Source organism: Juglans microcarpa x Juglans regia, chromosome 1D, assembly GCF_004785595.1.
Source record: "Juglans microcarpa x Juglans regia isolate MS1-56 chromosome 1D, Jm3101_v1.0, whole genome shotgun sequence".
NCBI classification, from domain to species: domain Eukaryota; kingdom Viridiplantae; phylum Streptophyta; class Magnoliopsida; order Fagales; family Juglandaceae; genus Juglans; species Juglans microcarpa x Juglans regia.
Genome location: NC_054594.1, coordinates 17,788,020 through 17,806,162, shown reverse-complemented (window position 1 = coordinate 17,806,162; position 18,143 = coordinate 17,788,020). Strand labels below are relative to the sequence as shown.

Here is an 18,143-nt window from a genome sequence, read left to right as displayed (position 1 = left end):
TTGGCATATTTTTGTGAAAACCTTTATTAAATTGTGTTGTAACAAGCGTTGAAGTGTGTTAAAGTGAAAATGGGTCGAAGTGAGCTCAACATGACTCGAGCAAAACTCATACAGAGAGTTCGCTCAATAGGTGCTCGACATAACGCTCGAGCGGAACTCATACAGAGTTCGTTCGACAGGCGCTCGACGTGGAGCTCGAGCATAAGTCAGACAGAAAGTTTGCTCAACCCTCGCTTGACATGAAGCTCGAGCGGTAACCCAGATAGAGAGTTCGCTCAACACTCGCTCGACACGTAACTCAAACGAATGTTCAGAATTTTCTCAGTGACATTTCCACAAACACCTTTCATTCACTGTCTTATTTATGCTTCCGTGAGCAAAATTTGATTACAACAATTTTCTCAATACACATATTTCTACACACTCTAAAACCAAGAATCATAACAATATATATGCTTGTTGAATATTCCTTGGTAACAAAATCTCCAAATTTGAAAACTCTAAAATTCGAAAATCATAAAAAAATAAACTTCAACTACTAATTAAATGAGGAGTAGAGGAGGTGATAATATACCAATTGATGCTGGTGGTAAGTGTTCTACGGTGGCCCTGGGCTCGTGACGACGACAGATGACGGCAAATGGCACGGCGTGAAGAAAATGATGGGAGAAATAGAGAAAACAGATAGAGAACAGTTATGAAAGAGTGAGGGAGAAGAAGAAAACGACTTGTTGATTAATTAGGTTTTTTTTTTTATTAAAAAAAACTCATGTACATCTGAATTTTTTTTGTTTTTAAAGAAGTCAGAGTTCGAGGCGCTGGAGCCTCCAACTCCGACTCCAATTGCATTTCTTTAACGAACTCCGATTCGGACTAAATTTTGAATATTCCAACTCTATCCGACTCGGAGCTGGCGGAATATATGCACAACCCTACATATAATTGTAAAAGTATGCATTTAATGTGAAATCCAGATCATGGAAGTAAAGATAAGTCTAATAAAGTCGTGGAAATGAAATGTCCAATAGAAAAGAAGATACGTGCGTGTTGGAAAAACATTAGGAAAACGTGCGAGTCAGCTGCGCGCAGACGCAGGCAGAAGCCAACGGAGACGCTGGTGCCTTTTTATGCTTAGAGCAGAGCTGTAATAAATGCAGCTCGAGGTTTGAAGAAGAACAACAGGAGAAGAAAGAAGACTCACACTCACTCCCAAACTTCCAAGTATAAAAAAAAAAAAACCAAGTTCCTTTCAATTGGATCTTCTTCTCCTTCGTTTATTCTTTCTGTGTGTGCGCGCGCGCGCGTGACGGATTGGGTTGGGATCTCTGAGATTGGGAACCCGAACCCATTTTGTAAGGTACATATCCCGTTTGTCATTGCCGCAAGAAATCAGATCAGATGGTGTCCGACTTTGTTGTTTCCTCCATCTAGTTTCAGATCGGCAGCTTCGGCTTTTGCTTGCTTTGTTTGCTCGTCATTGTATGTTAAATTTGCAGCCACTTTTCTTCTTTGTTGCTCTCTTTTGTGGAAAAGGTTTCGGGATTTCATAGTTCATACTTCATTCTGTGTGTGAAAGGAGAAAGCCAATGATTAACAAAACGCTCCTTTTCACATACTTGTACCTGCTAGTCTACATTTTGCTTTCTTCCGGAGTCATATTGTACAACAAGGTACCGATTTCTCTTTCTATTTGGGTACTTGGTGCGCGTCTCTGTGTGAGTTCACTGTTGTGAATTTCTGCTGTGCAGTGGGTTCTGTCTCCGAAATACTTCAACTTTCCGTTTCCTATAACGCTTACCATGATTCACATGGGCTTTTCCGGGGCCGTTGCATTCTTTCTTGTTCGGGTTTTCAAGGTATGACTTTTTTGTGCTGGACTAAGATTACAAAATTTGTCTTGATTCTGAGTGTGCTTTGTATGGTGCTGATATAGATCTCTGCGAAACTATGCACTTGTTTTTGTATTAGCAGCCGTATTACTATGGCATTATGTTGATTCTGGATGTGCTTTCTTATTTCATTTGATGCTATACACCGATAGCAATTACCCATAAGCTGGCATAGTTCGGTATGGTCTTTTGCGGTTCCAAAAACTCATAAAGCCTGTGATTATGGGATTCAATGGATGTAAAGTGGTGGCCTATCGCGATCTTGCAAGCTTCGGTTATTGTGGTTATAAAGGAGCAATTTCATATAAAATCCTTGATCCTCAATCCTCATTCTTTTCTATATTTTCTATTCTGAATGTTACTTCACTTTCATTCAATTTTTTTTATAAGTACTTTTATTTCATTCAATTTTTTTGTGTGTTTTATCCACTGCCGTGATTTGTAATAAAGTGGCCAGAGGTATCCAAAATGAGATTTCCAGAGTTTTTCTGTGACTTTTCTGTTTGTGTTGTCAAATTGATATAGTTAGTTCTTTTGTATTTTCAGGTTGTAGCTCCCGTCAAAATGACATTTGAAATGTAAGTGAAATAGATTTTCAATTTCTGCCCCCCTCCCGTTTATTCTGTTGTGATGTTCTCTTTCTTTTCTTCATTTGTTCAGTTTCTCATTTGTCAAATATCTTCTTTGTCTTTTTCATAAACAGATACGCAACATGTGTGATACCGATAAGTGCCTTCTTCGCATCAAGCCTTTGGTAAGCACTAAGATCTAGCAGAACCCAGCCTCCTTTTTGGCATGTGACATGGAAATTCTATAATTAAGGAGGCGTGAATATGTTTATCATCAGGTGTTTAGCTTGTTCACTACTAGGGATGAATTCCTTGACCTTTCTTATTAGATCTGACGACTGAATTGGTTTTTGTTTGTGCACCTATGATTCTGATCAGTTTAAGGTCTCTCAAAAATATCTTTGAAACAAATAAGCAAGTTTTATAGATATTTATAACCAAAAATTAAATGTCCATATATCATATATCTAATATATGAAATAATAGATTCCAACCAGCGAACTAGACTTAAGAACCTAACCTAATCTTTTCACTATGAAGAATGTTCGCCAAAATTATGCTTAACTGAAAAATAAAGTATTTGTTATAGGTCTCAGGCAAGACATTTTTAGATGTTTAGATTTAGATAAGTTCGAATGTGGTTGCTTGTTCTGGCTGGATAATCACCAATTTGATTACGTGTAATCAATATTTTTGAATCTTTATCACTTCATGTATGTTTTTTGATCTTGTACTTTTTTTGCTTCCTTCTTTTTGTTTATGTAGTTGCTTGTGTGGGGATCTTTGTTAAAATTGCACTCTGTTCTGAAGCTCTATCAATGATTCCTTGGATAGACAGTAAATTAACTATAAAATTAAGCTTTATATATAACTTTGTTGCTTAAAGGGAAATCACTGGCTTATCTGGGATTTGGACAGTTATTCCTTGTTAGCAATAGTGAGGTCTTTTGAAATGATAAGTGATTTTTTTGGATTAATAATATCTGTTGACAATTTTATTTCTCTACTTCTCATTCAGGTTTGGTAACACTGCTTACTTGCACATTTCTGTGGCCTTCATCCAGATGCTCAAAGCATTAAGTATGCGTGGAAAACTTGCATATGTTTTCTTACTGTTGTGATAGTTTTCAACTCTGTCAACTGACTGCTCATGTCTCAATTTGTTTCAGTGCCTGTCGCAACATTTATCATGGCTGTTATGTGTGGCACTGACAAACCAAGGTGTGACGTGTTCTTGAACATGGTGCTGGTCAGTGTTGGAGTTGTCATTTCCTCATATGGGGAGATTCATTTTAATGTAGTTGGTACAGTTTACCAGGTTACGGGCATCTTTGCAGAAGCTCTTAGGCTGGTCTTAACACAAGTCCTTCTACAAAAGAAGGGCTTGACTCTAAACCCCATCACCAGTTTATATTACATAGCTCCATGCAGGTACTTTGTTTTGAGGCTTTTGGATGATCAGTAAAAGTGAATTCTTCTTTTAAGTTATAGCTTAATCTTGATTAGACATTGTAACCTGATTTGTAAAAATCTTGAGATATTTGGTGGTTGGCATTTATTATTTTGTTTCTTGTTTCATAACATCATGTAATTCCTAAAGAGGAAAATTCATATTGCAGGAAATATATATTTTAGTGGATGAACAATTATTTTAATTTTTATTAGCTATTTACATGATCCATTTTGTTAGACCATGGGAGTTTATTCTGTTTTTTTACATTAGATGCTATTTGTATCAGCTTCTCATATTTTGACCCTGTTATATGCAGTTTCATGTTTTTGTTTGTGCCTTGGTGTTTATTGGAGAAGCCTCATATACAAGTCTCAGAGGACCAGTTCAACTTCTGGATCTTTTTCTCAAATGCCCTTTGTGCTTTGGCCCTGAACTTCTCCATTTTCTTAGTAATTGGTAGAACAGGGGCAGTTACCATCCGGGTTGCTGGTGTTCTGAAAGACTGGATATTGATAGCCCTTTCCACTGTCATCTTTCCAGAGTCCACAATAACTGGGCTAAATATAATTGGCTATGCCATTGGTATATCTCCATCCATATGAAGTGCAAGCTTTCAGCCAGACATTTTGTGCCTCATTTAAACCTCAAAATTCTACTTTGCATTAAAAATCTTTTTTACAATTGCAGCACTATGTGGTGTGGTCATGTACAATTATATAAAGGTCAAGGATGTTCGAGCATCTCAACAACCTTCTGAAAGCCTTCCTGAAAGAATCACCAAGGTAATCTCATAGATTATCCTTGATACATTAAAGCGGACCATTATATTTTTCCCCTTTCATCAAATGGATATCCTCTACCTTGAACTTTTCTTCCTCAATGGCAATGCATTTAAATGTCCGTAGAATTACATTGTGCTTGAAACAATTAGGTCTGATGTGTATACTTTAATCAACTTGGTGCGATTGTATAAGTTGTTCGTGAAGCTGACAAACCCCCAGCTTGTGTATTGTCAGTTTCCAGAATTATAAATCTTTTGTGATCAGAAAATGTTTGAAATATGAATGTTTGTTTATGAATCTTGCGACCTATCAAAAAATAGAAATATAAATCTTGTGAGTGGAAAATGTTTGAAAATTTCAAAATGAACAGCTCAGTGTTTGACTCTTAATCAGCTGGTCAACGCTGAAAACACTGTGGAGTGAAACTTGTACTAGTATGCAATGCTGACCCAAAGACTCTTGGATCATGTTTTATCTTAGCTGAACCTAATCCTGGCTTCTGGCTTCTTAAACCGCCCATTAGTGAGTAGTTCAGCTCAAAGTATGTGTGAAGTATGCTCAAACATAAAATGCATTTGGGATTTCTACTTCGTCATCTAACTATACTTTGTCATAGCCGTATACTATATGGATCATTAATTTCTTGTTATAGTCACAATTTTCAGATGCTTACATGATCGAAATCCAGATTCACCCTTTTCCTCTAATGGATATGTTTTCTATATTGGCTGATACAGGATTGGAAGTTGGAGAAGAAATCATCAGACATATTCTTGCCTAATGACACTAGTGATAACGGCAAGGGAAGCAGTGGAGGGAATGGTGGTGCCTCTGATTTGAATTTTGATGAAGAAACACCTCTACTTTCAACATCAAGGTTATCTCATATCGGACGTTCACAGCTCATGCGTGATTCATGAGGGCATAAACGTGGGTTGATGTATTTGGAAAAGAAAATAGTAGAGGCAGCCTGTTCAAAGGCATCTGACTCCATTCTTTCCAGGCAATGTATCCATATGATACATGCAAAGGCGATTCATTTGTATTTACTTCCATTTATGGCATGTATGCATGATTTTCCCGTCTTTGAGTTCTGTAGCCGGGACCAATTGTGAACGAATGGACCATAGCAGAATCAAGGCTCTTTGATCTGGAAACTTTTTATTAGTATCTCAGCAAATGGAACTGTTTTCCCCTTACTCTCTTCATTCACAATGGGTGGGGAAGTATTCCCTAGAAAGTTCAGATTTGACAAAAACCTTTTTCCAGAATTGAATGGATCCACTCAGATTCGTGAGGATTGTAATCAGAAAGGAAAAAAGATGAGCGATGAATGAACTTTTTACAAAAATGTTTACAAATGAAAGTCTCGTTCGTTCGCATCCACATCTTCGTTACCAGCACATTTTCAACCTATCCCCCACTCCCATCTCCTTGTTGCCATCACTTCGTTTTGGTAAGGGATTTGTTAATTGCAACCATTGTACCTTTCAATGGAACTCCAAGGTCCTAGCCATCACTTCGTTTGGTTGATAGACTCAATTGAATCTAACATCTAAACATCAAACCCTTAAATTACTAAACTCATCTCAACTCAAAACTTCTTTACACATGAGACCCACAACATTTTTCAATTCAACACTAATTTACACGAGGGACTTGCAACTTTTTTAAACTTTCCATAAATATATCTAAACTCATCATAACATCCAAACATATTTAAGCTCATCTTAGGTAAACCCCCACAAAACTCACTCCACCATCTCAACTCACTATTATTCATAAAGAACTCAACTCAACTCAATATCCAAACACAGCCCAAATCTCAATTAATGCCTCTAGACTGGCCAATCCAAGCTCGATTGGTATGCAGAATCTAATTCAAGGTTCAAGCCCAGCCCACACAACGACCTGTTCTACTTACTAGTTTCTGACACAAATGTTATGACACCAGAGGACTAAACCGACCCTAAGATGTCGGGAGTAAAAAGAAAAAGAAATCAACCCACAGTATTATGATTATTACGCAACCATCCAGTGCACTTGATATCAACCTAAAATTTCTGGGGTGGTTAGGAGTCGACATCATGTTTATACAACATGCCATACCCATTGTCAGTGACTAGAAAATATAACAGCATGTATACATGTACCAAAAGAGGATACATCTCCTGGACAAGGACAGAGAAGGGAACTTCACTGCAGAGTTATCTTTCTAGATTACAACAGTATTGCGATGTTTACAGAAAGAACCGTTGGCATTCAAAACAAAGCAAAAAGGGCTCGCATGTGATTTACACATAAAAAGAGAATAGCAAACAGAATATGCACATAGCCGGCAAGAATTGGTGAAAATATGGAGACAAAAAAAAAAAAAAGATCCGCAGACATTCCTTTGGCCTCCCTTCCATGAAACTTGAACACAAATCATAACAGTGTTGAAAAACTGCTCTGAAATGAGGAATCTAATCGAAATGTTCTGCAGCCCACAAAAGCCTCCTTGTGGGAGCTGGAGGCGCCAATCCGGGGATGTCTCTGATGTCTTTGTTATTGGGGTTAACAACCTGCAGTTTTACACATTTCAGAGAAATAAACAAAGTTCAAGATTGATGTGCAATTTTACATAATACAACATGTTAGCCTATGGCTGCTGGAGATATATCGCCATGAGCAATTCTCTCTTCAGATTATTGTATCTGCGATTCATTTTTTTTTTTTTTTTGTTACAAGTAATTGTATCTGGATTCATATCATAGCATAGCCTTAATGCTTTCACTTTCACCTTTAGTTTTATTCTTTCTTCCTTCTTCCCTTAAGGAAGTTTTAGTACCGTTTTGATGTCTCCAATACACATATTCGTAAATTGGAAAATTATTTGGGATCCTAGAAAGTTGGTCAATTACTTCCAAGATACAAAGTTTATGGCTAGGAAATATAGGGTGATGAATAAAGGATTGAAGAGGATACCTTGACAATGATAATGGCTATTACACCACATACAATAAGGAACAGAAAAAACATGATGCATTTATCTGTAGCCACCTGAAATAAACCAATAAAATTTAGTTTCTAAAAAAAAATGGAAAACAAATTGCATTCAAAGGGGAAAAAGGAATAAAGAACTAACCTGCCTACCAATCTCCTTCACAAGCTGGGAGGCCTTCTTAATTGAGAAGTTAATTGTATCCAGCTCATTAACAATACGACCCATTTGGTCAGTCTGCAAAATATTGGATTACGATAAAGAAGCTTAAAAAACAATAGGAAGAAGAATATCTGAGTTTAGGCTATAGCCATACTTACTTGACCCTTCAATGTAACAGCAGTTTGGGTTCCCACTTCAATTGTTTGTTCGACAACCTAAAGGTGGTTAATTTCAAGTGTTAAGAACACCGACAACAGAAGCATTTCAGATAAATCATGTTTCTTAATTCTATATACCTTTTGAGTGCGTACAATGGCCTGATCAGTCTCATCCATTGTCTTTGTTCCAGCATTGATGAGTTCTTGATTTGACATTGCTACATGGCAAGACATGTTAACGTCATTAAATAGACCTCTGCAAAGAAAAAAGGAACAAATCCATACATACATATATACATGCATGCAAAATTGGGATAATATAATCTTTCAATCGTATGATGTGACAAATCTTTTTTCAATTAAAACATCATCCTTGTAATTGTGTTATTTAGAATATGCTGTGACAATTAAACTCCTGCCTCAAATCTTTTTTCACAGACACAGCTAGTTGGGACTTATGAAAGCCATGCGATCTCTCATTCCTCTAGAGTCTTCACTATTTCAAGCGTAGATAGATAACATTATTAAAATGAACTTTAGCTCTGTCACCATATTCTCATATATCTTGTCTATTTAGATTATCACGTATCATTGCATTAATTGAAGCTTCGCGTTAAAAGGAAATTTGGCATAACTATAGTTAGCATGCAGATGGTTGATTGACAGCTAATTACATCAACTCGAGATATGTCCATAGGTACTAGCAGAAAATATATTCACAAGCAGAACACATTAACAGTTCTCTTGACCCAAGTGATAACATCAAACACGGGAATTAATTTGTGAATGCGAGGGAGATATGTCTCACATGATGCTACTTGAACATTTTCATCAGCGGTAGGTTCACTTACTCCAGCTCCCATATCAAAGAGTTCAACTCTCTTGTTACCAAGGGTATTCATATACCTGCAGTTCAGTCAGTAGATTATTATTATTTTTTGAAATATATGTACATATAACCAGCAGATGAAGAGAACAGAAATTTTGTTCAATTTGCTGACTGAGTTCAGCAACCAAGATATATATTGTCGAATTAGAACTGAAAAGCTCACCAATCACTATACTTTCATGGTTCAAGTAGTATCACTCTAAAATGACAATTTGACACCATACAAAACAGATCCAAACTCATGACCTCTGAAACGATAATCAATAGGTCAACTTACGTTTTTCTCAATGCCACGTAGGAATTCAGCTCTTTGATCTGCAAATGTGGAGATTGTGACATAAGGCTGATTTCCATGAGTAAAAGCAAAAAAATTCAAAGAAAGAAGCAGGGTCACAACAAAGAATTAAGCAGCCATTTCATATATTGTATGACAGATCATACATGTATGTCTCAATTGTGCATGTGTGTATACATGCCATAAATGCAAAAAATAAAAGGTTCCAAATACTGACCATAGACTGCTTCTCATCATTGAGCTGCTTGTTAACCTCAGGTGGATTTCTGCCCTCCTCATCTTTAAGTTCACGATCAAACTCCTTGATTAATCTGAAAAAAGTTATTAAAACATAATCCTTTATCTATAAAGTCATCCGTTGGCTGTGGGAACTTTGTTCCTTTTTGAGGCTAAGAAACCAATTCCTAGGCATCCATTTCACACGCTCAATTCACAACAGGTTCCCCTGCTCCCTGTTAGGCCATGGGACTAACACTTTTGCTGAAGTGTCTGCTCTTAAACATAGTTTTTTGCTATGATACCAGTTAAGCTTACATTCAATTGAGATATAATCAGTTCATGGATGGTTGTTACATGGCTAAAAAATGGTAGCAAACCACCTTGGCAGTATTGGGATTTAGGGCTGAGGTGCTACCTCTCTTCTCTTACATGGATTGTAGCATTAGACACATTTTCCGAGAAGGTAATAAACTGGCTGGTGGATTGGCCAACATTGGAGCATCAGGTAACACTGTTATTTTTCTTCCTTAAATCATTTATCTCGCATTTTAATTGGTCATTTTCTTTTAATAAATATGGAACCCCATGTGTTGTAAATAGGAAATAGCTTGCTAGAAGCTTTTAAAACTTGGTTTTTGAGAATTTCGTAACCCCCAAGCTTTCTTTTTTAACATGTATTCCTTGGCTGAAAGTGAGGGCAATTAATAAAATTGGGCTACCATCACTCTTCTTAAAGAAAATGATCATTTATGTATAAATCCTGAACACACAAATTTCAAAAACTGTTATCTGAAATATTTAGAATTTTTTTTTTGGGAACATGGCATGGTCAAGAATGGACTCTTTTCTACCCCTATTTACCAAAGTTCAATGCACAAATGATGTATGAATGAAAAACCAGATTTAAATTATTTTTTTTGTACCTTTTACACTCCCTCATCTTTCCAGTAAGTTCTTCCAGCTGTTTACTTTGTCTATTGGAGTCTTTGATCTTATCCAGCCTTTGGAAACCATTTCTGAATGCAAAGAGTAACACCATCACAATAAAAAACCAAGCACCCCAGCAATTTTTCCAGATAGTCGTTAAAAAAAACAAGTATCTATCTCGCAGCTCCCTCACATAAGAGGGAACTGACAAATGACAACACCTACTCTTTATAAGAAATCAATAAATCAAAATTAAAATAACAACAACAAAATAAAAGAATGGTTTGCAGTAATAATGTATATGTGCAATATTAACTATGCACCAAACTACTTATATATTTTTAAAAAAAAAAAAACCATGCACCATACTAAAATCTTCAACATTCCAACCTGGATACATTGACATCTAGGAGAGCACAATATTACTTAGCACCAAGTTGAAAAACCTTTTTAACATTGCAATGAAGCAACCCTTGTCAGGAATACGCATACCCAGTATCTAAGAGATCACCATCTAGCAGTAAAGGCATCGCATAATGGCCACAATTCATACGTGCACAGCCAGATTTTCTCTCTTTTAAAGCATATAATACTGTTAATAAGCTAATAACAGTCTTTTAGTCTCTAAAAACACTTAAATCACATTCTAAGTTGAATGACCAGCATATAAAAAAGAAAGCAGCGCAATGATAAACCCATGCCATAGCACAAATCAACTAAACAAGCATTTCTCTTCGCTTTGAACTTCATATTTTGAATCAAAATAATAATCAAAACCACACTTTTAATTAAGTCCAGATCCGCAATATTCACAATCACATTGCAATAAGCGGACAAACCAAGAGAGAGAGGAGTGACTAAAGGGGAGCATACGATAGGGCTCGAAAATTATCGCGGATTTCACCGTGGATCTGCTCCAACTGAGGGCCCATCGGCAAGTCGGTCGCCATTGTCGCCGGAGACTAATCCTTCCTCGTCCCCAAACTTACCGGCGAACCGATCCTAACCAAAATACATTAATAACCTTTTCGATACTTGCTTCTAAACAGAGGTTTTGGGCAAAAAAAAAAGGAAAACCGTAATCGTAAATAATTCAGAAAAACTCAAAAAAATAAAAAGAGAAGAAATTGAAACGAACGAGGGGGAAGAGAAACTCGGGGCAAGATCGAAAACACAGAGAGAATTCTCAGAAGGCGTGGATGGAAGGAAGGGAAAGCAGAGAGAGAGAGAGAGAGAGAGAGAGGGAGAGGAATCGCAGTCTGGCAATGATTTATTATTATTAATATTATTAATTCATTTAAAAAAATAAAAATAAAAGGTTTATGTGGTGGCATTTTTGTCTAAATTGAGACGAGAAGTTGAATATGATAAAATATCATATCGCGCATAACTAACGGCTCTTATTTTAATTAATTATTTAAATATTTTGGTGGAGGAAAGCTGTCACTAATCTCTCAGCATTGTGCTTGAAATAATATCACTGTGGTTCAAACTTACGTAGAAGACCGATGATTTTATGAATATAATGTATTGATTAGTTTATTTTTTGTTAATATTTAGAAATATATTTTTTAATATTAAAAAAAACTAATTCATTTAATATTAAAAAAATTAAAATTCACGAATCAGATCTCATTTGGTTATATAATTCAGATGAGATGAGATATTTTGTTAAAAGTTGAATAAAATATTATTATAATATAATTTTTTACTATTATTTTTATTTAAAGATTTAAAAAAAATAAATTATTTATTATATTTTATCTAAAAATTTAAAAAAATTATAATAATAAAATGAAATGAGATAGTTTTGTAGATCCTAATCCGACTATATTTATAGACCATCATACCATTTATGGTAATATTATGGCTAAAGTGGCATGTGCTCATTGTCATTGACCCACTAACTATTTTTTTTTTTTTTTTAGCTAATTATTATATTATTATTATTAGCTGCTGATGCTGCCTAATACCATGCGTTTTGGACCACCTCCTTCCAATCTATTTCCCAGCTCTGGTGTTGATAATACCCTCGTTATCTCCTCAAGAGTTGACACAATAATTCCTTTAAAAAAGTGGGCTTTCTTTCACTGTGACTTTTTAGATTTTTCTTTATTTATTTATTGCTGATGACAGGTATCGAGATTCGAGAGACAATATAGAATGTGCTTCGGTTAGCAAAAGACAAAAAACCAAAGGAATATTAAGAAGTAGCAGTTGAGACATGCGCTGTCTCTCCTTGTTTTCTACAACTGCAACTTCTTAACTAACGCACCCACCCGCTTCTTCACTGTCCTGCGCGCATTTCCTTTCCTTCCAAAGTTAAAAAGAAAGAATTTCTTTATGTATAAGTAAGTTTGAATATTAATTTATGTATTAATATTATTACTTTTATATTATAATTTAAATTAGTATTATTTTTAATAAAATCTACTTTCTGACCAATCATATTGAATGGATGCACGTATTAATGCACAAAATCACTTATAATTAGATTTCTTCTAAAAGAATATAAGAAACTTGTATCATCTAAATATTCTTACACACAACATCCGAAACTTTACTTGTAAAGTATAGAAATGATAGTTATGGTTGTGGGTGCACAAGTGTCGTGCAATCAAGTGTCGTGCCACGATCGATCAATGGTATGCCGTTACAGTCTGGCATTGGACTCAGGGCTCAGTGCTAATAAACGAAGTGGTTTGATACTCATGACATTCTCCACTGAGAAATTATTCTTATTTTTATAGATTTTGAGGACAAACTAATATGAATATGTGAGCTATTACAATGGGGGCAATCTCTTATCCATATGCTGGAAGAGAAATGTTACATATAATTCCCATTTTGAAGATTGCAATATAAGTTTAGATAATTTTATCTTTAAAATTTTTAAAAATTATAAAAATATCATTCATAAAATAATATATTTTTTTCATTTAATAAAAGATTTTTAGATACAATTCCTAAGTAAAGATTGTAAATAAAATTTCTCACGTTGAAATATAGACAAAGCTGGTTATATTATTTGTTGAGGACCCAAGTTTTCTGCTAAAAGACTGATTTGGGCCCAGCAAAGAAAGGTCCGAGAATGGAATGGGCCATTCCTAAGATGGGCCACCTGTTGAGATAAGGAACGCGCGCAGATGGGCTTTAATGCTTTAAGAAAATCGTGCGAGGAAGATAATAAAAAAATAATAATGAAATATACAAGTTCTATATAAATTTTATATAAGGTTGGGTTTCAATGTTAAGGTTGGGCTTTAATGAGTTGGATAGTGGAAGAGTTATGTAAGACCATTTAAATTGATTTTAAAATGTATTTAAATGTTAAAATGAGTTTAATATTTTTAATAAAAAATTAAAAAAGATTTTAAGTCTCACGTATAAAAATGTTTTATGTTGAAAATGATTGTGAGTCTCACGTAATAATTTAAAAATTAGGTATTTAAATGTTAGATTCAGTTTAAAGTTAGACTGAACTCAATTAAACTTAACTGAATTTGAAAACTAAATACAATCTAAGTCTTTTATAAAAAAATAAATTCTATAATAAAAAGAAATTGTAAAAAATTAATTTTTTTTTGTAGATTTTTTTTTTAAATTTTTTTACAGAAGGCTACTTAAAATTTATATATTTAAAACTTATCTTTAGCATTACTCTGATAAAAATGGGCAGATTATAAAAAAATAAAAATAAAACTGACCATTTTCCAAGAAACTTATCGTTATTAATAATGTTATCCAAATAGGCAACGTTGCTGGGTCAACTATCTTTTCCCATAAAAACAATTCTGTACTATTTTAGATTTCTTTTTTCTGGGCTAGATGGTTTAGTGTTGTTTACAAACTTTTTGGATTGTTTCGTTTGATTCGGCGGACGAGAAGAGATAAGTTAAAATAAAAATAAATAAAATATTATTATAAAATATTTTTTAATATTATTTTATTTTAGAATATGAAAAAATTGAATTCTTTATTTTATTTTGTATATAAATTTGAAAAGTTGTAATAATCAAATGAGATGAGAATAATATGAAAATAAATGAGACCTGAATTGCCCGATACATTTGTGTAGCGAGGTGATCTCAAAATATCTATAAATAATAGTGAAAAATGATGAAAAATAATAATAAAATATTAAATAATAGGGAAAAGTAAGTAAAAAGTAATGATAAAATATGACTTGGTTTGAATAGAGAAATAAATGCTTTCATTTTATCTCAACATCAAAACATATACACAAATATTTTTCAATTTTAAATATTTAACTTTTTTATCTAATTATTATCTAATTATTACAACTTTTTTAAATTTCTAAGCAAAGTATAAAAAATAATTCAATTTTTTCAAATTTCAAAACAAATTAAATAATATTAAAAAATTATATTTTAATAATTTTTTTATTTTTTTCTCTCATTTTCTAAAATTTCATAAAATATTTTAAATCATCTCATCTCAACTTAAATATCTCAATATTATTTATAAACCATCTCAACTTAATATCCAAACATTACTGATAAAAGACTCAAGATAAGAAGAAAGACGCCATCTCAAAGGAGAGATGCATGTTATAATTATAGATGTTGACGATGGGGTTAGATGGTTTTTCTTCTTCGACATTAGTCAACATGTAGATTGCTGTCGGAATGCAAGAAGAAATTAAGACGGAGAAATTAAGTAATAAGCGATTTATTTACTGTTTGAGAATCATATATTTAAATCACTTTCAAATATATTATATTTTTTTAAATAAATTTAAAAAAATTATTTTTTAAGGAGAAATGAAAATAATTGAATAGAATTTTCAATTAAGTATAACGAAAAACATCATTTCAACTATGCACAACTGAAATAGAATATAATTATGCATAAGATAAAGACAAAGTTGTAATTATGTAAAAGTTATAAGGGCATTTTTGTCCACTGATATTTTTTAAAAAATATAACTATGTTTCACAACATCTGAAAAAAAGTACATTTAAAGAAAAACATCAAATTGATATTTTTTTAAAAATGTACTTTTTAATTTTTTTAATATTAAAAAATATTTTAATATGTGTCAACCAAACAATATAATTTTATTATTAAAATACTTTTAAAAATTATTTAAATACTTTTTAAGCCTCAAGACGCAATTTCAAACAGACCCTTAATAAAACATCTTATTACTTATTAAATTTATTTTTTCGTCCGTGATTATCACATGCAATTAATTAGACACATAATTGGGTATTTTTCTCTCCAATTATTGACGACAAACTCATGACAAAATACCCCACCTTGGAATTAAATTCTTGCCAGCATTAGATAAAAAGATTAATGTACTTGTAAGCATGGATCACATGATATTACCGCAGCCCCACAATAATTCGAAAACATGATTATTTTATTTTATTTTATTTTTGTTGAAATTAGTCCCTTTCCAAAATGAGGGGCTCTACGGCCACCACCGCTCCCAGCTCCCGCTGGAAGCTACCGCTAGTCTTAGAATTGTTTTTTTTTTTTTTTCATATATGTATTTTTTAACATTTTTAAATATTTTTTAAAAAAATAAAAAAATTACAATATTATTAAAATATACATACTTAATCTAAGTAAAAAATAAAAATAAAAAAAATAAGAAAATTGGGAACGGGAGCTACAGCAGTACCCCCAGCGGAACATCTATCATTTTCCTTCCAAATTGATATCCACAAGTTGTAGTGATGATGATCCACTTTTTTTTTATATATATGGAGTGGAGAGTTTCAAACTCAGATTTTTTATTTAGAGAATCGAGTTATATATATGCCATCAAGCTATCAGACTATTGGCATGGTCCACATCTTAGTTCTACACCATATACATGGTATCTTCTATATGGCAAAAGGCTCGTGACAAAGGCATGGGAGTGAGCTACATCACACATTCTTGGCATGAGTAAGCGGGGGGGACCATGCGTGTGGCATTGACTCCTCTCTTACCCACAAAAGATTGCATTAAGATTTTCTTTAAATTATTGTTTGAGTTTGAAAGTTTTAACTAGAAAATAGAAAAAGATATAGATTAAATAAACTTTTCTTGTAGCATTAAATGTGATAAGATATGGTAAAGTGTTTTTAGAATTCGTTTGATACAGAAATACTTTCAATTCATTTCATTTTATCATTACAATTTTTTTAAATTTTTATATAAAATATAATAAATAATTTAATTTTTTTAAATATCAAAACAATATTAATATAAATAATAATATTTTAACAATATTTTATTTATCTCATATAAAACTATCTCATCTCATCTTACTATTCAAATGGTTGATTACCTTTTTTTTTTTTAAATGTAATATTAAGTTTTTTTTTAGGTGTTTGAATCATTTTCTATATATTTACCACACTTTTTAAACCTCCAAAGTAGATTCCCAGTTTTTAAATGTAATATTTACGACACGCAATATATGTAGTTCAATAAATTGTCTACGTTCACAGAGCTGCAGAAATCTTATTAACCAGAGGAGATTACAATCACTTAATCTCAACTCACGCTCTCTATGACTTTTTGCTCTCTCACACAATATGCACTCACTTGACAATTTTTTTCTCTCAAAATATGTTGAAAGTCATACAAAACAAGTCAAATATAATATATTTATATAGTAAACAGCTCTAGAAACCCTAATATGGCAAAAGTTACGTTCTTCGCTCGAGCGGCGTGTCAAGCGAACAACCAATCAAGATTGGCTCGAGTGGGGTGTACCGCTCGAGCGAGATACAAACCCGCTTGAGCGAACACTAGGGTTTGTGTCTCACTTGAGCCCACTGTGGCGTGAGACTCGAGCAAACTCATGGGTTGAGTTTCGCTTGAGTCCATTGTTGAGTGCACCTTGAGCGAACTTACGGGTTGAGATTCGCTCGAACACACGTCGAACAAACTCTCCATTGCTAAATTTTCAACTTCAAAACTAGTCTCCACCCCAACATAAACAACATATAAATGTTTTAGTTATAAAAATATTTTATAAAAATAAATCTAAATATAACGTATATACAAACTCATATCAATTTATGAATTTATTTTTATAAGATATTTTTGTAATCGTAGCACTTCACTTTTCTAAATTTATTGAGGTAGAAGAAAAGGTCGTGTGTATGTATAGTTTTGGGGTTTTTTATTTTTTATTTTTTTTATTAAATGGTAGTAACACGGATTGGATTTGGTTGGAGCTGTTCAAACGGTATGAAGGGGGAACGACCCATTATCCAACAAAAATAAGGGGCGCCAACTTGCTAAAGCTGCGGTTGGGGTTAACGCGTGGGAGCACTAAGCAGCGCATTCATTTCCACGTCTAGACACCGCAGCCTGACGCTCCAACAAATGGCACTCGCCGTTTCCAGCCACTACAACCCTCCATCTACAGACATGCCATGTATACAACACTGTCAAGACATACAATTTTGTAATATTTAATGTTGACCTTTTAGGAGTGAGGATTATGGACCTCATATGACTATTTAATCTATATCGTAGCATCTTTTTATATTAGAGAATCTAATTTGATAATGAGAATTTTAAGTTTAATTTATATTTATTACATAGGAAAAAGTGTTAATTTTTATCTCAAATTCTATTATCTGAATATATTTATTAATGTGATATATTTTAAGGCATACGAAATGAGTTAAAATATAAAATACAAAAATTTCATATAATTGATATAATATTTTTCTAATAAAATTTAGAATGAGAGTAATATTTTTGTGATTGAAAAAGTGTGGTTAAAAATCTAACCCTGGTTAAGTGTTTGGCCGCCCCAAATACCAACTTGGCATTTCTCT

The 18,143-nt window shown here is 33.4% G+C and overlaps 2 protein-coding genes across 3 annotated transcripts; one reads left to right on the top strand and one right to left on the bottom strand.

The window, feature by feature from the left end:
- The first annotated feature begins 1,090 nt into the window (after positions 1 to 1,090).
- LOC121237764 (probable sugar phosphate/phosphate translocator At3g17430) lies at positions 1,091 to 5,892 on the top strand. Its single transcript, XM_041134641.1, has 9 exons — positions 1,091 to 1,670; positions 1,749 to 1,856; positions 2,436 to 2,467; positions 2,593 to 2,643; positions 3,477 to 3,538; positions 3,628 to 3,889; positions 4,228 to 4,493; positions 4,599 to 4,693; positions 5,431 to 5,892. The coding sequence occupies exons 1-9, from the start codon at positions 1,587 to 1,589 to the stop codon at positions 5,611 to 5,613; spliced, it is 1,143 nt and encodes a 380-aa protein (XP_040990575.1). The 5' UTR covers positions 1,091 to 1,586; the 3' UTR covers positions 5,614 to 5,892.
- Positions 5,893 to 6,877: 985 nt separating this feature from the next.
- LOC121237901 (novel plant SNARE 13-like) lies at positions 6,878 to 11,619 on the bottom strand. Of its 2 annotated transcripts, XM_041134838.1 has the most exons (11): positions 11,465 to 11,619; positions 11,200 to 11,328; positions 10,323 to 10,415; positions 9,398 to 9,491; positions 9,163 to 9,200; positions 8,805 to 8,902; positions 8,135 to 8,214; positions 7,997 to 8,053; positions 7,821 to 7,913; positions 7,661 to 7,735; positions 6,878 to 7,257 (listed from the first exon to the last, which is right to left on the bottom strand). In XM_041134838.1, exons 2-11 carry the CDS (start codon positions 11,274 to 11,276, stop codon positions 7,159 to 7,161), a joined length of 804 nt encoding a protein of 267 aa, XP_040990772.1. In that variant the 5' UTR covers positions 11,277 to 11,328; positions 11,465 to 11,619; the 3' UTR covers positions 6,878 to 7,158. The 2 variants fall into 2 exon arrangements, with proteins under 2 accessions (XP_040990772.1, XP_040990766.1); XM_041134832.1 differs by having other exon boundaries at positions 11,200 to 11,601.
- Between the last annotated feature and the right edge of the window lie 6,524 nt (positions 11,620 to 18,143).

Excerpts from the sequence above, each read along its gene's own strand:
- LOC121237764 (XM_041134641.1), top strand. The coding sequence starts at position 1,587 with ATGATTAACAAAACGCTCCTTTTCACATACTTGTACCTGCTAGTCTAC. Across the intron at positions 2,468-2,592 it reads GTCAAAATGACATTTGAAAT|ATACGCAACATGTGTGATAC; the intron begins GTAAGTGAAATA and ends TTTCATAAACAG. Across the intron at positions 3,890-4,227 it reads TATTACATAGCTCCATGCAG|TTTCATGTTTTTGTTTGTGC; the intron begins GTACTTTGTTTT and ends TGTTATATGCAG.
- LOC121237901 (XM_041134838.1), bottom strand. The coding sequence starts at position 11,276 with ATGGCGACCGACTTGCCGATGGGCCCTCAGTTGGAGCAGATCCACGGT. Across the intron at positions 9,492-10,322 it reads AAGATGAGGGAGTGTAAAAG|ATTAATCAAGGAGTTTGATC; the intron begins GTACAAAAAAAA and ends AACTTTTTTCAG. Across the intron at positions 8,215-8,804 it reads AAATGTTCAAGTAGCATCAT|CAATGTCAAATCAAGAACTC; the intron begins GTGAGACATATC and ends CTTGCCATGTAG.